The sequence below is a fragment of the Parasteatoda tepidariorum genome, chromosome 10 (genome assembly GCF_982258835.1).
Source record: "Parasteatoda tepidariorum strain Cologne lab strain chromosome 10, Ptep-v5.0, whole genome shotgun sequence".
Lineage (NCBI taxonomy): Eukaryota > Metazoa > Arthropoda > Arachnida > Araneae > Theridiidae > Parasteatoda > Parasteatoda tepidariorum.
Window position 1 is genome coordinate 61830174 of NC_141764.1, and position 23048 is coordinate 61853221.

The 23048-nt window shown below is 29.8% G+C and overlaps 1 protein-coding gene across 1 annotated transcript in view; it reads left to right on the forward strand.

Annotated features, from left to right (window-relative positions):
- The window catches only part of LOC107456991 (uncharacterized), a 69362-nt gene extending 46604 nt beyond the window's left edge, over positions 1 to 22758 (forward strand). Inside the window, exons 3-5 of the mRNA XM_043047851.3 lie at positions 5527 to 5803; positions 8381 to 8518; positions 21125 to 22758. Of these exons, the coding sequence (XP_042903785.3) occupies positions 5527 to 5803; positions 8381 to 8518; positions 21125 to 21405 (696 nt within the window). The 3' untranslated portion in view covers positions 21406 to 22758. The remainder of the gene's footprint in view (positions 1 to 5526; positions 5804 to 8380; positions 8519 to 21124) is intronic.
- Positions 22759 to 23048: the final 290 nt, after the last annotated feature.

Sequence of the window (23048 nt, forward strand, 5' to 3'; positions counted from 1 at the left end):
TTCATTAAATTAAGATTTCATTGTATCACGATTATCACGAAGTATATGCGAAGGTGGAACGAAATATCTGAAGTAAAATAATAACAAGATAAAAATACCCTGTGCTTTTAAAATGTCCATTTTTAGTGAATCCTTTACTTTTTCCAAATTTAATTTAAATTTACTTTAAAGATTTTCCACTATTAATTTTTTTGATCAAGTCCTAGTTAATTTAAGCAAATTCAACACCTCTAATCTTTAAGGGATTCTAAAGAGTATTCCATTCGAGATTTATTTTGAGATGCATTTCATATTAGTTTCTCGCTCCTACATTTTTTTTTAAAAGAAATCTATAAAATTTAATCATGTTTTTATACTTTTTACTGTGAAATTTAATAACTTTTCAGTATGAAAAAAAAATCAAAATTTTATTCCTTTATTTTGATTTTTGAAAATTTGTTTAGAAAATAAGAGTTCACTAAAACATATATCATACGAATTTAAATACGATATGTTTAAGTATACAGCTTTTAAACTAAAAGATAGACTTCAGAAGCTAGCATTTTAGCGATGTATTATCTATTATTACATCTTATTCAACCACAAATTACACAATTTAAAATCTTGAACTATCTATAGTAATGTCCAAGTCAGAGCCTAAACTATAGTGGGGTCAATTGTAACAGGGTACGATTGTAACAGAGCAAAAATTTCGAGTGTCGGGTTTTAGATTTGGTTCCTAGGTGGCGCACAAGGTGTATTTAATAAATCTACATGTGCACCCTTGCTGGCAACCATTTTTATGTACTTTTGAAAGAGTTACATCACAAAAGATATTTTCACGCTACGTAAGTACTTTTTTTGGTTAGAGCATTATATTGTAACAAAGTAATTTTGTTTAAACAAAAAATTATTAATCGAATATGTAAGTGGACACCTTAATTAGCATTTCAAAAAAAAGATTAGTTTTGTTAATTAACTAGCATTGTTTTTAACAAATGAAACTGAAATGGCGTCTTGGGGACGATTGTAACAATAAGTAAAGGGACGATTGTAACAGCTGAAAATAAATAATTTTATGTTTACAAACCATTACTTAACTCTTTAAGAACCACCAATAGTTTCCTATATCATTTATATTATGTTGCATGTGCATTATTTTATTTGTCACTTTTCACAGCATAAATTAAAATTTTTAACCCCTTAAAGTTAGAAGTTTAACCCTTTAGGTCTCTGCTCATTATTATTTTTACTCCTAAAATATCACTACTATTTTGATCAATAAAAAATATATCACAACAATGATAATATGTATAATTAACCATGTTTTAGTTGAATTTATAAACTGTTACAATTGACCCCATAAGTGGGGACAATTGTAGCAAGTGCACGACTGTCAAAAATTGTTAATAACTAATATAATAACATTTAAAATAAGGTATTTTTTTTTCTAGTAGAGGATAGTCTACTTTACTCGTCTGTCAATTAATAATAATATATTGGATTTTTTGTTAGTTAAAAATAGTTAAATAGTTAAGTAAAAAATGTTACAATTGACCCCACTCTCCCCTATCCTTAATTTGAATAAATCAATCAATTGTCATAATTTCATGGTTGTGAATGGCAACTGGTTGTTTGCATTATTCTTACTGGATGATTTATATTACCATATTACTATTGGCTACTATCTAACTGATTAATCATTGATGGATTGTCGGTGAACACGTAAATGAGGTGATCTTAGCTTAGACATCTCCATATATTTCTCTTACGCGGCGACAAAGAATCGTTTATTTTTTGTGTTGGAATTAAAGAATTGAGCTGTCATAAGCATGAAAGCGTAAACGCACATGTTTACAAATTTATGAATAAAACTTATCTTGCTTGGACATTGAAAAGTGGAAACAAACTGAGCTATAAATGGGAAAAAAATTGAAAGAAACGCGAATACTTTATATCAACAAACAGAGTGTTCTATATTATGTTTTGATTATACATATGCAGGTTCATTCATAACAATTTTATTCATTGTTATGTTATTCATTGCCAAAATGTGTATAAGTTATGCTATTTTGTTTTCTAAAACCATAATTAATGTTTAGTTTCTGCAAATTTTTCTGTTGCATATCATTTATTTCAATTTAACTTCCTAATAGTTTGATCATTTGACAGCTTTACAGTGATAGCTCGATGTTTAATATTTTAATTTACAAATTAATTAAATTTATACTTGTGTTTTTAAAAAAGTTGTGAATCTTTCATTGTAATTTTTTTTAAAAGCGAAATAATTGTTTTTTTTTTTCTAACAAGGTCTTTTATTGCATATCATTTATTTAATTTTAATTTATTTTATTTCAATAGCTTAATTATTTACTAAAAAAATTTTTTTTGAGAGGATTTAACTTAAAATTTTTTAACAGTTGGTTTAAATTAAGATTTTATTTCAGGACACATTTTAAATGAGTTTAACTTAGTAGCGAGCGCCGCTTGCGAAGCAAACCATATATAAGATTGCATAACAATCTTAGGAGGTGAGGCATCGTCAGCGAACAGGGAGCGGAGCTCACTAGTTAAGTTTAATATATTAGATTGTAACCATGTAAAAAACACAAATAATAAAAAGTTGAGTTTGTAAATACAGAAATGTGTAGATTAACCTTAGGTATTACTTCTTTACTTCAAGTCTTTTTTTTTTCTATATCGATGCAATTCGAAACCCAATAAACAAGCTTTTTGAGAATTGTGAAGTATTTAAGTACATAAGTACTTAAAATATTGTTCAAAAACATAAAATTTTAATTCACTATCATACTAAGTTTCTCAGTTATGTTATAATGATACATGACAAAAATTTAGTAATTTTCGGAAAATTTTTTAGCATTTTTTCATATTTTAATCTTTTGAATTTGTTACTGTTTATTTCTACTCTAATTATATTTATATCTATGAATTAATAAAAAAATCACAATAAGCAAACATTAAACTATATTTACTTAGAAATTGAACCATAATAATAAATCATTGAAAAGTAATAACAAATTTGGCCAATCGAATATATATATTTTTACTTTTTTGTTTTTTTACTTTTAACCAATTTTACACTTTTAAGTTTTTTAGTTTTGTTATAAATGATAAAACTGAAATAGCTTTCTGCAAAATTTTCTGCATTTTTCAATCCTTAATTATTTGTATTTGGTATTCTTTATTTCCCTTCGAATTATATATTTATATCTATGAATTAATAAATATAAGCAATATTCTAGCATTAAACTATATTTATTTAGAAATTGAACTATAATATTAACTCATTGTAAAGTAATATCAAATATTTGACACCTATTATGAAATTACTAAAATGTAATTTGAGGGCATTGAACCATAATAGTTGAGCATTCTGAATCCCAATATTTGAACATTAAGTTATAATAAAAGAACACATCACAGTAATATCTGGACGTTAAATTATTACATAGTGCGAATTTGAAGGCGATCTAATTATATAAACTGTTAATATTGATGAGCGTTGAGTTTCAAACTTGCTGCAACTTAATTACATGCAAATTCTAAACTTCCTATTTCAAAATATCAAATTATCTTTTATCAAACTATCAACCCATGTTGCAAAGAACCATCAATTTTACGTCAAAAATACGCATATTTCACCTTTAAATTTTACTAAGCATTCGTAAAATTTACATAAAACTGAAACTTCGTATTACAGCAAAAAATGGACATCCGTTAAATGTGAATTTCACGTAAAATTATACGCTAACAAATTAGCTTATTTTGAAAATATTTAATCAACCTCTTAATGCTAGGCAAGATGAAGTACGTTATCATTACATATTATTTTAATGGTAAATCTGATTCGTCAATAACACATAAAATAAGCTGGAATATTTTTACTAAATCTAAATAGTAAATTCACTTCGTCAATATTGCGTAGAACATATAAAAGTATTCTTACCGAAATGAAATGGTAAATTTATTTTGTCATTATTAAGTACAATATACTGAAGTTTTTTTACCAAAATCTAAATGGTAAAATATACGTCAACATTTATACGCAAAATGTACAAAAATTTTCTTACAGATATTTAAATAGTAAATTTGCTTTGTCAATAATATAAAAAATATACGAAAGCGATCCTACCGAAGGGTAGTTGGTAAAATACATTCTGTTAATATTACTTAAAATATATCGAAGCTTTTTACCGTTTATCACAATGGTAATATCATTCCGTCAATATTACGTAAAATTTATGCGTAAAGAATTTTACCACTTTCTCAAAAAATTACGTTTAATTTACTTACCATGCTACACGATAGTATTTGTCTCAACACTTAAGTTAAGAACGAAATTTATTACTATTATGGATAATCATGCAACAATTTTTATACTTTCGCCAATTATTGCCCCACTATCTTTCTGAGTTCTTTATGCGTTCTATAAAATTTCTGCAAAATTCTGTATTTTTTCGATGCGTCCTCTATCTTAACATTTTGAGTTAACAGTAAATAGCAGATTCCAATTAATTTTAATTTTGTGATGCGGTCATTTAGTGATGGGTTGGTGTTTTCGTGGGATTTCCTTTGCTGAGTTGTTAAATGCAATAATTAATCAGTCATTACCATTAATCTGTATTAGTTAAAACAAGTATTGGCAATATAGTTCAGTTTCGTAACCTGTGAAGGACAATTAAATGTGATATACACATATCACATTTATAGTGGACAATTAAATGTGATATGTGTATGTGATATATCATTCTTTTTTTTAGAAAGTTTTAATTCGATGGTTTGGTTTACTTTTGTGGTTTGGTTAACTTTTGTAGATTGGTTTACTTTCGAGGTTTGGTTTACTTTCATGATTTGATTTACTTTCAAGGATTGGTTTACTTTTGTGGTTTGGTTTACATGGCCGTATGGTGTCTTGACGTCGGAAATTTTTCACAGTTCTTAGTGTGTTTCGTCAGTAACTTTTTTTTAAATAAAATGTCAATTTTGTAAGGATTTGCTGCCTCGATTAAAAAAACGACTTTTTATTGTTTCGCTTGAAAGGACATACATGTTAATAATTTTTTTAATTATTCATTCTTCCCCTTTTCTTTAAAAAAATATTTTTTTAATGTAATTTTTAAGTGGCAAATATCTGATTTTTGTAAAGATCTCCTTGCTAAAAATCTAAGTAATGTTTAAGTAGCAGAGAATTAATCGATTTTGTAATTTCTCAGGAAAGTTTCGGGAATTCTGTAGTTGGAGTATTTTAACATGAGATAAATAAAAACAAACATTCGACGCCTCTTAAACTCGAAGGAAATTTTGACAAAATCATAGATTTTGTCAAAATCATAGATTTTGTCAAAATCAATAATTTTGTCAATTTTGACAAAATCATAGAATCATAGAATTCATTTCCCTAGATTTCACAGTAAAAATTTTGGAATGGATACCATTAAATAGACATTCCTAGAATTTCGTAGTTAAATTTCAAGATAGACTATTTTTATTACATTCGACAACAATCATTTCCTTTTATTTTTCTAGATTTACAATGAAACATCCCGCAGCAACACCACAGCTCCAATGTGCAGAGACTGTTGCCATTTTTCGAAGTCTGAGCAACTCTGTTCAGGTCATTGTGGATACGAAAGTGATGGACTAGTTTGTGATGAGTTCTGTGACAAGAACAACGAGACGATGTTCCACACAGATACGAGCCTAACTCTTATTGTCCACTACCATACCAGGTGTGGGACGTGCACAGTGAAGAAGGAAGAAGTTGGATTCTGGATGGTTTTCACTGCTTACAAACTTAATGCAGGTCAGATGGAAGATTCATCAGAGACTCCAAAACATTTTGAGTCTTTTAGTTTCTGCAATATTTATGCTGTGTACGGGTCGTATTCTTGAACAATAACTTATTTCTCTCAAATTGTCATTTTTCTTATGAAATCAAGTTCGAGGGATAATGAGAGATGCCTAGCATTTAAATTGAGTCATTAATTTGGTTTATCGATTAAAAGTCTATTTTTTAAAGTTCATAACAGTCAACTCTTCCGGTTTTCCCGGAAGATTTTATTTTCATATTTAAAGTGCTAGCGAAATTCATGTTATTTCACTAAAATTTTTGAATTATAATAATAATTTTAAATCTGTTTGACCACCACTACATATAAATAATTACAACAAATATATGAAAGCATACAAGTCCCTACGATAGCGAAATTCAACCTGATTAAAATATAAATATATTTTCGAGGAAGATAGTTTTTCGGGAACTGTTTTACTACCACTTGGTTTATCCATTCTCGAAAAGAGTGAATGTTGGCAGGTATGCAGTTCAAGTTACTGAAATTCATTTTTCCGACCACAAATCCTTACTGGCACCAGTTGTTTTGTTTTAAACTGCCGCACGGGAAGCTAGTTTACAATCTAGCGGCTACTACCACTTTAAACCACGAAAATGCTGGTTTAGTTAATTCATTACAATTATTTGGGTCGCAAAACCTCTTAAAATTTTATTTAAAAAAGCAATCTCGTTTTACATTACATTAATCTACATTATCAGTTTTGAATTCTGATACCACTAAAAATTGTACTTGTCTTTTTAAAAAATTGAAAGAAATGAAAGTGCTTGGTCCCTATATAAGACGAAAAAAAATTTATGATTTTATTTCAGATTTATAGCGCGAAATCTTAATCAACAACCTATTACAATTTTTTAATGCGCTATTTATAAATTACATTCTATACAGACTTATTGAGCACCAAGTTAGGTCTACCTGTTTAATTTTTGGTTTATTAGACACATTATAAAAAAGACTTTTTCCACCATTCGAAATCGGTTTGGCATCTGCTTCTAATATTTAACAAAGTGTCGTCAGTTTTCATCCTGCAATATGATAGTCAATTTTCACTTTTGTATTGTTACTTAAATTTGTTAAAATGACAATCCTTTTTGCTTCTTTCGTAACTCTTGGAGATTTTGGCCCTTCTATATTGTTACTGCGTAAAGACTTAAGGGAAGGCTTTAGGGCATATACAAATAATGCTAAAACTGACCTTTTTCAATGTGTCTTTTCTCTGCATCTAAACAAGGTATTGCTTCAGTTCTTTTTTACACATACATTTTTACACTGTGATAACTGTTAATACATATCTTTGACAGACAATTTTTTTAAAAAAACTATGAACTGAAAACCTTCAATTTTTTAAAAAGTTTCATCAAAGGTTAATGAATTCAAATACCTTGGAACAATGATCAATGACCTAAACAGCATAAAAACAGAAGTAGACAACAGAATTAAAATGGCAAGTAAGTGTTTCTTTGGACTAAGAAAGCAATTAAGATCAAGCCTAATCAGTCGAAAAACTAAAATTAAAATTTATAAGACTCTTATTCTACCTTTATTGCTCTATGCAAGTGAAACATGGACACTAAACTCAGACACTCAGCGTACTCTTGGTGTTTTTGAAAGGAAAATCCTTAGAAATATTTTTGGCCCAGTACGGAAAAGAGGCTGTTGGCGAATCAGATACAACTTTGAATTATATCGACTTTATGGACAGCCACAGATAGTGCAGGTCATCCGAAGCAATAGATTAAAATGACTCGGCCACATTTTGAGAGGTCCAGAAAATAATGCAGTTCGAATCGCCACCTTTAAAAATCCTCCGGGATCTCGGCTGGAGGAAGACCTCCAACTAGATGGCTAGATGACACTGCTAAAGATCTATAAGTATTAAAGATATACAACTGGAAAAAAGTCACCATGGACAGGAGGCGTTGGAGGTTACGTGTGATTGAGGCAGCCAAGGCTTGTAAGGGGCTATCGTGCTGAAGAAGAAGAAGAAAAAGTTTCATCAAAAAAGTTTCACAATTCAAAAAGTGTTTCTGTTGACGCTAAAACATGATCACGGCATACAACTGATATAGTCTCAAATATCCCCAAAAAACTTCAAAGCGATATCATTAGTAGTTTATGAGAAAAGGTGCATTGAAAAAAGTCAGTTTTAGCATTATTGACATAAGATACCTAATCTCCTCACCTTAACAAAACTAGATTTGAGAGAGAAAATCTACTTTCTACTGAAGGAATGAGTGCATTTTTACTTTTTTAACTAATTTTTTTAACGTATATTTCTTTAAAGTATTAAAACGGAAATTGCTTATTTAAGATGTTTTTTTTTAACTCTTTTTTATGTTTTAAATTTTAATTTTAAAATAAATATTTTAATACGAATTCTTGGCCATAGATGGCGCCACTGGGAAACAAGAACAATCACCACCTCTGCCTAAAACAGGCATACGTCAACAACAACAACAATATTGCGATAAATTTAGTGTATTTTAATGTAAATATGTTGCAGATTTAGCATTTGTTTGTTTTTGTCGCAGGTCATGACTCCTCTTGTGTTTTACCATCCGAATTCAAGTGTGACAATGGTCGTTGCATTTGGTCCGGACTAACTTGTGACGGCTACAACAACTGTGGCGACAACAGTGACGAGAACAACAGTGGGAACTCTCATTGTGGTAAGGATTGTATGAAAGATTTTATTTGTAGTTGTAACCGTGAATGAAAGAAATCAAAAGAATGTCGACTTTCACCGATGAATATCCACAATCACATTGTCGCTTTGGTGAATATCCGATTAATTTGTTATATCCGATTTGAGTAAAAATATATTTTGGTAATTTTTTAATTATACAAAACAGTCTAATAGTTATTAAAAAAATCTGTTAGATTATCGGAATCATCGGCCTGTAAATAACTGAGACGCACGGAGTCTCTATTATAAACAAAGACAAAGGTTTAGAAAGAAGGTTTTTAAAAAGGTTTTTAATGTTTTTGAGCTTCAGGCTAATTTAAATGAATCGTACAGTTAAGAATAAATACTTTAAAAAAAATTATATAGATATTTGTTTTGTGCATTGGTTTCCTTTAGCTCGGTGCCGCTGATAAGACACGTGTTCCTAATGTATATTTTTTCCCGACGCTCAAACTACCAGTAAAATATATTTGGGTATTTTTTAATTATAAAAAAAGCCTAATAGTTACTAAGAAAATCTGTTAGTATATCGGAATCATCGGCCAGTAAATAATTTATATTCATGGAGTCTCTATTATAAACAAAAGGTTTAGAAAGAAGGTTTTTGAACTTCAGTATAATTCAGATATATTATAACCATCGTTGAGCAGTCGACCCAATTCTGGGTTTACGACTAATAATGTTCAACTCCGTAGCTTTGTAATTTTGAAAATAATGCTGAAGACAAGGGAACCCCTGGATCAAGTACTGGGAGAAATTTTGCCTTCGTGGGGGACCTTTCGATGGAACTCACCCGCATTTGCGTTACACGAAGAGGAAAACCATGAAATTGTCCCAGGGTTATTCCGATGGCAAGGGGACTCTAACCCATGATCCGTCTATCAACGAAAATATTTTTCGTCAGCACTGTTGGTGCGAGCCGGATTTGGAATTCGCATCAACCAGTCATCACTGGGATTTGAACCCGGTTCACCTCACTGGAATGCGAACGCTCTTTCCCCTGAGCCATCACGATTTTTGCTAATTTAGATAGGACTTATTAAAGTTAAGAATAAATACTTAAAAAAAAACTACACACATTTTTGTTTTGTGTATTCGTTTCCTTTAGCTCTTTGGCACTGATAAGACAAGTGTTCCCAATGTATATTTTTTTCTGACCTACTAAGGATAAGTAAAAATATATATTTTGGTATTTTTAATTATTTAAAACAGTATAATAGTTACTAGAAAAATCTCTTAATTATCGAAATCATACTTGTACTGAAATATATGTATAAAATCCAAAAAAAGTATTTTGATATTTCTTTCGATTCATATGGTGACATACTTTAGATAATTGTGGAATTACTAACGGCGAAAGAATATTAGGAGGTTTTATTCAATGGAACTAAATGCTACATGAGCATTTAGTTCCATTGAATAAAATCTCAGATTGCATATACAATTATCGAAATTTCTCGAACAGAGCATTTTAGAATCCGAAAATTCTATAAATTTAATAATTAACATAAACGAAGGAATGAGAAAGAATTATAATGTATTTTCAACAAAAAACACTTTTAAGCAACTTGCATCAGACGGGATTCGAATTCCCAACTTTTGATTCCGTAATCCACTGCTTTACCACGGAGCAACGGACACTGCAGAAAGTAGTAGCAAATTTTGTTGCAATATTAAAAAGTATATCAATAATTGATTTTATAAATTAAAGAAATTTTAGTGATGAATTACTGTTTTTCATAGATCTAAATCACTGCAAATAAGTGCAAATTTGAAAAACTATTGTTTGGAAGGGAGCTGTGTTTGGAAGATTGTACTTTTTAAGAAAAAAGGGACACCAGTGTTTCATACTGTATTTTATAATCGTAAATTATAATGCTAAGTATAAAAATTTTTTTTCGCTTATATTATCGCAAATTAAAAAAAAACAATGAAAATAACATGAAAAACATAGTAAATGAAAATTCTTTGTCAAATTATTAAATACTCACGCTGCACTCAAATATAGCAAATGAGCACTTTATTATATCACGCATTGAATTAATCTCTGATTAATTAAGATGAAAATTTCAATTAACTAAAATTAAGAAATACTAACGACGCATAGTTAACATTTATAATCTCATATTAAAATAGAATTTGACAATGGGGAATTATCCAATGATTGTAAACAAACATACCGATTCAATCAAGGGCAAGGTCATTTAATAACGGGTAAAATATCAAAAGGAAGCTCAAGATCGGAAGTAATATCATCTTTGAAACGGAAGTTTGTTTTTCCGTTTCTGATTATGTGTATGAGAATTGAGGATATCCTGTTTCAAAGTAATTTACTTTATCTCTTACCTTTTAAGTATAAATTTATTTTTCACTCGAGTAATGATATCATTCATAGAAAATGAATTATCTAAATGCAGTTTTGCAAGATCTTATGTAGTGTTCTGGTTAGTTCACATCTATAGACAAAATTTAAACTCCCTACTGCGTTATATTTATTCTGTTAGAATTTTCTTTCTAAAATTATGGTAAAATAAACGGCATCAGTTCGTCAATCCAATTAACCGTAAAATTTACGGTAAGGAACATTTTTCACTTTTACTGTTTTTTAACCATACTAGGTAACCGTTTGCAACTAGTATGATTAAAAAACCATGAATACAAACCTATACGGTTTTGAGACCATTTAAAACTATGATGGTTTTAAAACCATAAAAAAGAAATTTATCTTGGCCTTGGAGATTTTTAGCATCTTTATGGTGCTGCCATCTATGCAAGAGTAAGAATATCGTATTCTAATAGTTCAGGGTCACAAATTTGGAATTGGAGAATACTGGAAACTCTTCATAGGCTGAAGAGAATGGAGGAAATATTGTGTTTGACTACGCTTGGACCCAAACCCCAGTTCTTTCGGCCATGATATTGACAGATTATATATATGACTATAATATGTACCCATCTGCAACGGAACAAAGTGGCTTCATAGGTGTTTTAAGTTGGTGCCATAAAATTCTGGTTGTTTAACCGTATTAGGTAAAAGCAGTTAATAAACGGTTTCTCTCACAGTTAACAATTTGAATGCAGACTTCTTAACGGTTATTTGACTGTTTTGTTTTTGTATGATCAAATAAGAATTAAATAAACTGTTATTTAACCATTTTTTGAGAAAATTTTAAGACCTTTTTAAAAATCGACTATTTCAGCGAAAATTATGAATTTTTTTTCATTGTCTATATGTAAACTTTAATCCATATGAATAATACTGAACAATATACATTGCTTGCTGAACCTTTTTAAATTTTTGTTCTCCAATCATTAGAATCGAAGTCGTAGTTGTTTCTCCACTCGCTGACAAACGAAAAAAATGTTGGTTTTGAGAAAGTCTTTTTGCGCTAGCATACATTATGAAAAAAAGTTTAATTTAGAAACTTTAAATATATATACAGCTTTTATATAATGATGGCTATTTTTTGCACTAAAAGTTAATTTTTGATCTAAAAGTAACAAGAGTTATTTGTATGAATTCATTATTTTAATCATGGTTTAAGTAAAAAATTTTAGAGTTCTGTTCAAATAATCAATACTAAATAATATTCTTAGTCTTATTTCACTGTAAATTTGAAATTTATATTGAAGATTTTAATTTAAAAACACAGGAATCATGATATTGATCGAAGAAAAAAATTATTTTGATATTTTTGCATTACAATTGACTTTAAACCTGTTAACGAGATAAAATGTCATTTTAATTTTTATGCTCGAATTTGTCTTTATTTTAAAAAAAGTATTTAAATTTTTTTTGTTTATTTTATATTCATAATATTAAAACTCCCGCTCGTAAAAAAGAAAATAAAAATCTTAATTATGGCTTTAAAAAAAGAAGAAATTGTTTCTGACCCATTCGGATACCTTAAACAGATTTAGTTTTGGTCTGAAAGTGTTATATGCAAAAACATCTAGAATATTTTCAAAATAGCTATGATTGCTTTAAAAAATATATCTTTTATAATTTTACAAACAATATTTTTTTTTCTCTAACTAACAGAGAGTTTGAAGATTACTAATCTCTCTTACACTAATTACGAAGATTACTCATTAAGATTACTCTATGTAAATCAATTGCTTGAACTAATCCCTTTTTCGAAAAAAAATTATAATTAATTGTTTTGTTTTTGGGAGAATTAGACATTTTCAAAATGCCAGAAAAAAATCCATTAACTTCTTCCTCTAAACTATAGCTCTGATTGCGTGATACAAACTATATTCTTAAAAATTTTGATCTTAATCTATAGATTTAGATTAACAGTTTTGACAAGCATAATTTTCCCATATTCTTGAATATATATATATATATATATATATATATATATATATATATATATATATATATATATATATATATATATATATATATATATATATATATATATATACACCGAAGAGCCATTACATTATGACCACCCTCCATCTATAACAATGGACTCGCCCAGGTTAGGCCCTAAGGAACATTCTAGAGACTTTCAAGTCATGTCTTGGCCCTCAAATTCACCTGACCTTAATCCAATGGAGCATTTGTGGTCCTACTTGGAAAACCAAATTCGTGCTGCCACGCCACCCCCTCGTAATGTGAGGGAATTGCAGGACCAGTTGGTGAGCACTTGGTACCAGATATCTCAGTCTACCTATCAGCACCTTGTGGAATCAATGCCACGGCGGGTGCTAGCAGTTTTGAGGACTAAAGGTGGTCCTACATGTTATTAGCAGGGTGGTGACAATATAATGGCTCTTCGGTGTATATATATTCTGTAAAAACTGTTATTTGAAAAGTTCACAGAAGTATGCGACTTCTACGTAATTTTTTCAAAACTTTAAGAATTTGCAAAAAAAAAAAAAAAAAAGAAAAATCCTGATGATAGTTTTAACTGAATTTTTTCTAATGTACGAACTGAAAAATGTTCGCTTAAATATTTTTAAATTTCAGTCGTTTGAAAACAACTCTTTCTGTTTCCTAATTTCATCTATGATTTCATCAATATTTATATTCTTAACAACATTATTTTGATAAATTTTTTTTTACACTGGCGAGTTATTATTTATATACAGACTTGCGATTGAATTATCTATTTTTCATCTTTGATTAAATAAACATACGGTGCACGTGCACTTATTTTAGTCTTGGATAGATACTAAAGTTTTTTGCTTTTATGGTTGCTACATACAAATTGTTTACTTTGAAAGAAATGTAGATTTGGCGAATGAATTTTAAGGCATCGCTCGCTGAATAATCAAGCAGTTTTCTGAAAAGCAGTTTAAAAAATATAAAACATTTTTCGATGTCTTTAAGGATTTTAAAAGAGAATTATATTTTTCGAGATTGTAGAATGCGTGAAATTATGAGCGTATTAAATCGTCACGAGGAATGAAATATTTCTTGTAAGTTCTGGAATTTTTAATTAAATTCTCCAATAAACAGTGTCGGGTAACTGAGAAAAATAAATCTAGAATAAAGTATTCAAATTTAATTTAAATACTTTAAAATATCTAAAATGCTTTGTATATTTGCAGAAAAATTTCCGTTTTAATTCCTATTGTAACATTATAAAATATTCAAATCAGTTGGTTCGTCTTTTTTTGATGAAAATTTTTCTTTGAATATGAAGGCTTTATTTGAATTGTAGCAACCCCTTCAAGAAGAAAAAAGGCCTCAGCACGAATCAATTTAGTAGTCCGACGAAACGAACAAACTGCGCAGTGGTGGTTATTGATTGTAGTCGTGTCAATTTAACACCTCCTAGAAAAGAAAAGGCCTCCGCACGGGTTACCGTAAACAAGTAGTCCGATCCGTTAGTAGTCCGAGCGTAGTGACATCTTCCGCATTTTTCCTTCATTGCGCAGTTTAGAAACCCGTACGCAGTGACATATATTGCATTTTCTCCCCACTGCGCAGTTTATGTTTGTTACTTTAGTCTACTAAATTTGTTCGTGCAGGATCTTTCTTTCTTCTAGGAGGTGTTGGTGAATTTCGGTTTATCTTTGTCAATTCTGGGGTACAGAGCCTTAAATTGTAATGAGTCTAGCTTTTCTTATCTTGACTGCTTTTTGGCGAATCTGTTTAAGGAATAAATGAGTTAGACATGTACTATTCTTATAGAAAAATATTCAAATATATTCAGATTTATGCTGAAAAAAGAATTTTAAGGTTTTATTACGATTGCTTAGGTGCCTTAAGATAGTGCGCGTGTATCCCTGATTTGAAAACAAATATCGTGCGGTTCTAAAAAAAACGAAAAATTAAAGTAACGATAACAACCTAACACCCCTAAAATGTAAAATCTAAGCTGCATATTATTATTTAAGTATGCTTACATGTACATTTTGTGTTCTCTTAAATTTTTTGTCTACGAATTTAGAAATTTATTCGTATTAAAACCACTGAGTTAAATATTTCAATCTACCAATTTTTGCTTTAGCTGAATGGATTTTTTACATTTGCTAGGGGGATGAGCCCCCTGTTCGCTGACTCTCACGAACTCCGGTGATTCTCGGCATATAACAGTAGAAATTATTCAACCAAAAATATATGTACTGAAAAGAACACTTGTGTCAGGGCTCGAAAAAACTCAAAAATTTTACCCGTCTCCGAGGACGACTTGTCTAACAATGTACCCGTCCTCCTTTGAAACTAACCCGTCGCTTCTAAATAAATAAAAATATTATTTTCTCTCAATTATTACAAACATTTATATAAATTGCACAATGAATTAGTAGTTACTTGGATTACAAATACTAGGATTACATTATACAGTAATAAAAGAAATACTAGGTTACTAATAGTAACCAAGTATTTCTTTTATGAAATAATTTATTTATTTCATGAAATAATTTAAATGACAAAGGTCAGGACGGGAAAATGGCCGTCCGCGCGGACGTCGGATTCGAGAAATTTGTTGTCCGCGGGGAATTTTTGACCGCCGAGGACAGGCGGACGGGCAGTTTTTCGAGCCCTGACTTGTGCCGCTACTTCCCACGTCCACAAATTTCCTTTATGGTACTATTAAGATCTGTTAATGAACATAAAGCTCTCTCGTGCCACAGGTCCTGGGTTCGATCCTCGGGCCGGGCATGGTTGACTCAGCCTTTCATTCCTTCAGTGGGTCAAAAAATGAGTATCAAGCATGCTTGGGTACTAAACACTGGGGGTTCTGCGTTCGGCTGACCACCTAACCAGAACATCTGCTCCTGTACCCCAGAGCCCAAGGTCAAGGTCAAGAAAACTGAGATGGGCACAGTAGTCCTTGGCCCTCTATGGGCTGTCACGCCACTGAGTTTAGTTTAGTGAACATAAAACATTTTTCTATATAATCATTATTTGAAGTAACATTTAGAATTAAAAGTATATTGTTATAACAAATTTGGTGGATTGGCAACTGTAATTTAATATTTTTGCTTACCAAACTGACGGATATATTTTAAATACAATTCATAACTTTGTGCATGAAGCTGAAAATTAAGTTCAAAATCATTTAACAAAACTCTTTTACCGCAATTCATAATAGTATATTAATGTAGTTTGCACCAAAAATAATAACTGTTAGACGATTAATAAGATCAGACACCAATTTAAATGATTTTTATCATAAAATGTAACGTAGAATCACGTTATTCTAATAATAATAATAACGAAAGACAATCTTCTTAAACTCTTAATTTAGAAAACATACAAAGCGCAATAATAACAGTACATATAAATACCTTTAAATTAGTGATACAAAAATACAGGGTTATTCATAATTCCCTCTGTTTACTACAACCTTATGTTTGCTACAACTGGCTTCAGTGGTACATGTTGCTGCCATCTACCGGCAACTGCTTAAATTAAAACTTGAATACTTTCGGAATAATTTCGTATGTTCTTTTTTGCCATATTCGTCTTCGTCTTTTTACTATAACGCTTCGAAACCCCGGAGGGAATTATGAATAACCCTGTGTTTATAGGAAAACAATACCTTTAAGACTTTTATGCTGATGACAACCGAACTAATAGAAAATTAACCGGATTAAACTGGATCCCACTATGTGATTTTCCGGCCAATAAAAATATACCGACAACTTCGAAAACATTATTGGATTTTTATATATAGTTCGAAACCAACGCGTGAATTCAAATTTTATTGTGAAAGAATGTTATTTTTTCTATCATAAAATCAATAATCAATTTCAATAAAAAAAATACTTCTGTACCTACAAAAATATTTTTAGAATTATGAGCAATATTAGTTCAAGGAAACCAAAAAAAAAAATAATCAACGTTTTTAATTTAATCTTATTTTCATTAAATAAATGAATTACATTTCAAAAGTTTTTCTTTTAAATTTTTCAAGATACGAATACTTTTCCAACCTTTTAAAAATAATCATAATTGGATTTTTTCCCTAAATTTAAAATCCTTCGAAAAACTTAGTAACTTTAGAAATGAAAAAAAGCTTCTAGATTAAAATGATGTGCGTTGTTTCATATCAAAATTTAAATAGATTTTTTTTTCTCAGTCAAACTTAAATACATTTTTCAGATTTATTTTAAGGGTAATCCGAATAAGGCTTATGATTGAGGTTTCTGTTAAGCCAATAAAATAAATATCTTTTTTCACAAATTTGGTTGAAGATCTTTTATTGTTATCAATATTTTCAGTTTATTTAAAGTATTTTTATTAATGAAAACTTTCATCTCCTTCCTTTATAGTTATAAAATGTTAATTTTCTTTCTTAATATTGGCTTCAGTTTTATTTATCTTTCACTTTTATGGACTCTTAGGAGTATGTTAGTATGATACATTTAAAAAAAGTAAAAAATTATTAAATTGAACTGAAAGGACTGAGCTTTTTGGTGGTGAACTGATATCTATAACAAATTTAAACAAGGAAAAATTTGTAAATAGTGCAACTAAAGTTTTTTCCTAGTGTGGTATTTAATTTATTTTTTTCTGATTTTAGCTTTGATCTACCTTATTGCATATAAAATGATAAGGCTCTTTCAAAAGTTGTTTTAGGGCTTCGAACTTTTTTGTGACTGTAGTTAAATATACGGAAAATAAAAGTTTTTGTGTGGAATAAGGATTGGGATTTTTAGATTCCTTTTTTTATTCTTTAAAAGTTCAAAATCGTTACTTTTGAAATATTTTGCGCATTCAAACGGAAAAATATTAAAAAAAAAACTAATTTTTCTATCCTATGCAGATTTTACTGTACCATATTTAAAAAACAAACTAAAACAAATAAAAATTTTATAATCCGAGCATATATAAAATTTTAAAAATTAACTGGTCTTTTTTTATCTAAAACTTTTTTTTTCCTAAATTTTTATTTTTTTGCTGTTTTAGTCTTCATCCGTGGTCATTAATTTTGATGCTTAAATAAAAAAAAAAAAAAAGATTTTAGTAACTTACCGCAGTAAACATTTTAAACGTATGCTAAAAATTTGATTTTCAGTTGGTCATTTATGCAGAACAATGTTTTTTTTTCACCCTTTAAAGAAGTTATATAAATATCCAGGAGTTCCCCTGTCTTCTGCATTGGGTTCAAATCGACGTGGTTGGCCTTCTAATGAGGTCGTGACCCGGGTTGAATCCCAGCGATGGCTGGTCGATACGAATTCCGCACCTGTTTCGTACCAACCGCAGTACTAACGTAAAATATCCTCAATGGTTACTGGATTATGGGTTAGAGCCCCCTCGCCATCAGGCTAACCGAGGAATATTTTCGTGGTTTTCCTCTCCATGTAACGCAAAGTGGGTTAGTTCATCAGGAAAGTTTCCAACAAAGGCAATTTCTCCAAATACTTGAACTAGGATTTCCCATGTCTTTCGCATTGGATTTAAAATTACAAGGTCACAAAGCTGAAGATGGTAGTTGTAAAATCAAAATTGGCTGTGCAACGACGATTATAAAATAAAATATATAAAATAAGAATGTAGATTTTTCCTACATTTCACCACTAGTCAATGATAGAACATCTTGAATAAACATCCTTAACAATTAGGAATGTTTTTCTATGGAGTACAAATGAGCAAAACAAAACTATTTTTGTTTTTTATATCAAAGTGATTTATCGCTGTTTATTCATTGTTTTGATGAATCCTTAGATTTTGAAGACCATGAATAAACACTCTTAATATTTGATTGAACTAATTAGAAAAATTCTATAGGAATATATTCTATATGAATATTCTATAGATTCTCATATGAAGATACATCATTGAATATTCATATAGATTTTCTATAAGAATATATATTCATAGTATATATGTACTATGATATATATTCTATATGAATTCGTGCCAGTATTAAAAATACAGCCGGACTGTGATTTAAGGAATTTAATTGGACTGAAAATTTCAATCACTAATTCTGGTTAATTCGTAATAAAGCGATCAAAAACAAAATTAAAAATTTCAGCAATCATAAAACAGTTCTAATGCAACTAACACAAAAATATTTTTTTAACTAGAAATTGTAATTAATTAGAATTTTGATTCAGTGTAATTAAAAATACAGCGAATTATCAAATGTAGCTCATCGCATTTTTGTGCCTGGAAATTCTACTCATTGAAAACATTTTAAAGTTTATTTTTTGAAACTTGGCCCCCAATATTTTCTTACAAACTAAAGTGAACAAAAAATGTTGGCTATCTATTTTTTAATGCATTTTCCTCTGACGTGGTTATAGTTTTTCTCACAAGCAGCTTATTGTTATTTTTTATTGAATGAATGCTACTAGGGTCTAGTAACTAACTCACTTTTTTTTAATTAATACCTTTTTTAAAAATTAATACCTTTTTTAATTAATACCTTTTTTAATTAAAAGCTTTTTCTTAATTAAAACCTTTTTTTAATTAATATCTTTTATATATTAAGCAACTATTTGTTATTAATCTTTATGGAACAAATGAAACCAGGATAACTAGCTCACTTTTTTTGGAAATTTTCCCTGAAGCAATTACTTGTTATTAAATTTTTACAGAACGAATGATACCAGGATTTAGTTACTAACTCACTTTTTTTTTAAATTTTTACCTGAGGCAACTATTTGTTATAAATTTTTACCCAACGAATGATACCAGGGCTTAGAAATTAAGTCATTTTTTTTCTGAATGTTTTCTTTACGCAATTATTTTTTTCTTAATTTTTGTAGAACGAATGATACCAGGGTCTAATATCTAGATCACTATTTTTGGAATTTTTTCCTTAAGCAAGTATTTGTTGTTAATTCATACAAAACGAACGATGCCAGCTTCTAGTAACTAATGCAAACTTGGGCAATTAACTTAAAAAAACAAGCCTTTGAAGATTTTTTTAAGTTTAAATTTAAAAGATAAGCTGGGCACTAATGAAAAAGCAAATGAATTTTCCTCTTTTTTACCTTCCAAACCTCTCTAAAACCTCGGAATGTCTTACTTTTTTTTAAAAATAAAAAGTTAGGTTTCATTAAAAGAAAAAAAAAGATTATGTTGGATGTTGAAATATTTCGTGAATTCTAGGATAATTGGGTACTTGTACTTCAAGAAGAAGAGCCCTGATACCAACACACGTGACCTATGACGTCAGAGTCATCTGATTGTTTATAAGCAAAATGGCGTGATAAAGTTGAGCTAAGTTTCTAAACATAAGTTAGAATGTTATCTAACGTGAAATTAATTAAACACAGCGTCGTATCGCAAATCAAAATTGCTAAAATATAATCCTTTCTCGTCTACGTCTTCTACTTAACTTAGATTTATTATTTGTTTGTATACTTTATCGTAACCATGATATATTTTTGTTTTGTGTACCTGGAACATTCGATGCATAATTAGTTTGTTTATGTCCTACATGGATTCGTGCATGTCTTTGATGGGTTAAGTAAGAAATATATAGTAAAAGAATTGATGTATTTGTGAAAGAATCATTGCGAAAGAATATAACAAGTGTCACAATTTTAACTTGACGGGCTTGGATTACTCGAAATAGAATGGAAGGAACAGCTGCTAACAAAAACAAATGCCACGTTTCAAAAACCGATTAGGATCGAGATATCCACAATACGTCACGTGCAGGTATCCCATTGTTCGTTAAATATGTTTTTTTTAATCCCTTTTAATCGGGAAGGGAGATGAATTCACTAAATTATGAAGTTTAATAAATAGAGGTTTGTTAAATCAGGGTTCAACTACATAAACTTTCTGATACGTTAACGAGTAATTTGCCAATCGGCCTGTGTAGGGGGCAGGGAACTGTCCTTGCATCAGAAAGATTCTGGGTTCGAATCCCGGGCAAGGCATGGATGTTTCTTTCTCTCTGAGTGTTCTATGTCCTTTCTCCCTTGTGTGTGTGAATGTGACCCGCCCTATAAACGGGTTTGTGGTTGAAAGAATGGTGTGGCAGAAGTCGAATTCTTGGCCATAGATGGCGCCACTGAAAAACAAGAACTATCGCACTCCCTCAGCCTAAACAGGCATACGACAAAATAAAATAAATAATTTCTCAGTTTGACTTTTCACAGTGTTATTACCGGATGGCTTTTTTCTTGGTCTAATTTTGTTTTTTCTTTCTTTTCACAGCCGAGTTTCCTAATCCAGTGAAAGCAGTAATAGTAGGCAGCGCTGTGATAGTAACTGTACTACTGGGAGTAGTATTAGCATATTTACCAAAAATGTCATTTCATCTGTTCCTCAGGAAGAGGAGATCGAGAGCATTCAGAATTTCCCAAAGGAACGAAAAAAAGAAGCCCATTCCTCCTCCGTCCCTTCCTCAGAAAAAACCATCACATTCCAGAACTGTAAGTTTCCAAACACCTCTGCCACAGATACGAGAGCTTTCTATATCAGAATCAGAAGTCTGATATCGTTCTGAGAACTTTCCACGTCCCAATCAGAAGTCAGGGAGTGTTCTAAGAAGGCTTCTTGATTATGTTATGAGAGAGTTTTATAAGTCGGTGGAAATGGATCTCATGAATTTTAAAACAATGTAGTGTTTTTTATTTCTCTCTCTGAAGGAAAACATTGTTGTTTTTCCTTAGAGTGTATTTCACTTTCTTCATAAAGTATGGGATCATTTTCCCATATGAAATAAATGAGATGCATTAGAACAAGATGTAGAATTCGACCGAAATTGAAACTGCAAAAATGCGGAGAAAATCGCTTTCTCTAAAAGCTTACGAATGAATTCTGAAGAAATTAGTGCAATGAGATGACGAGAAAAATCATATTTTTAATGAGTTTTATGTAAAATGCCATCTGTGAATTTTAAAACAATTGAAATAACAGAAATGTATGGAAAATAGAAATGTTGAGCGAGTTGTGAGAAAATTTAGATAAGTGAATTTTAAAGAAAATGAAATGAACATTTCACACTGGTTAATGTGTTTTATATAAATTTTCATTCGTGAAATCTAAAGAATTGAGAACAACGAAATGTAGGAGTTTCCACAATGTTTAATGAGTTTTATATAAAGTTTTATTAGTGAATTTTAAAGAAATTGAAACAACGAAAATGGCGAGAAAATTCCAACGTGTTTGTCCACATTGTTTAATGAATTTCATGTAACTTTTCCTCGTGAGTTCTAAGGACTTTAAAACAGAAATAATCAATAAGAGAAATCACTTTTAAATAATTTTTATTTTCCAAGTATTTAAAAATATTGATATACGGAAAATGCGTGGAATTTATTATTTAATTAAGATTAATTCTAAAGTAAATAAAACATCAAAAATGAAGAGAATGATGTACTTAATGGTTATTTTGTTGAGTTAGAAAATTCACTAAGCAAGTTGTAATAATAGAGACAAAATGTATGGCAAGTCTTGTTTAAATTTCAGAAAATACCATGTCTTCACATTGTTTTTGTAGAACTGTAAGCAATGGTTTAGAAGACTATGCATATTTATCAAAGAAACAATTTTCAGAATATAAAAGAAAATCGACTTAATGACACTGGTGGAATACAGTGTCTAAATTTTTTTCTTTAATTACGAACAAAGTATGCAAATTCATAAAATAAAATTCATAAATCATTCTGCATGCTTGTGGAATACAGTGCAGACATTTTTATCCTTATTCATGGACAAAGTATAAAAATGTATGAAATAAAATTCATAATTCATTCTGTACGCTGGTGGAATCTGCCGACATTTTTATAATTAATCATGAACAAAATATACAAATTCATGAAATAAAATTCATAAATCATTCTGTATGTTAGTGGTGATAATATTTTTATCCTTAATCATGAAAAAAGTATACAAATTCAAGAAATAAAATTCATAAATCTTTCTGTACGCTGGTGGAATACAGTGCTAACATTTTATCTTAAATCAAGAACAAAGTATACAAATTCATGAAATAAAACTCATAAATCATTCTGTGACTCGCTCCCTCATTAAGTACAACTAGTGCTAACAATTAAGTACAATTGTACTCACTAAGTACAATTAGCGTGAGAAATAGCATCGTGTGTGGCATTTTTTCATATTTTTATTGTTGAAA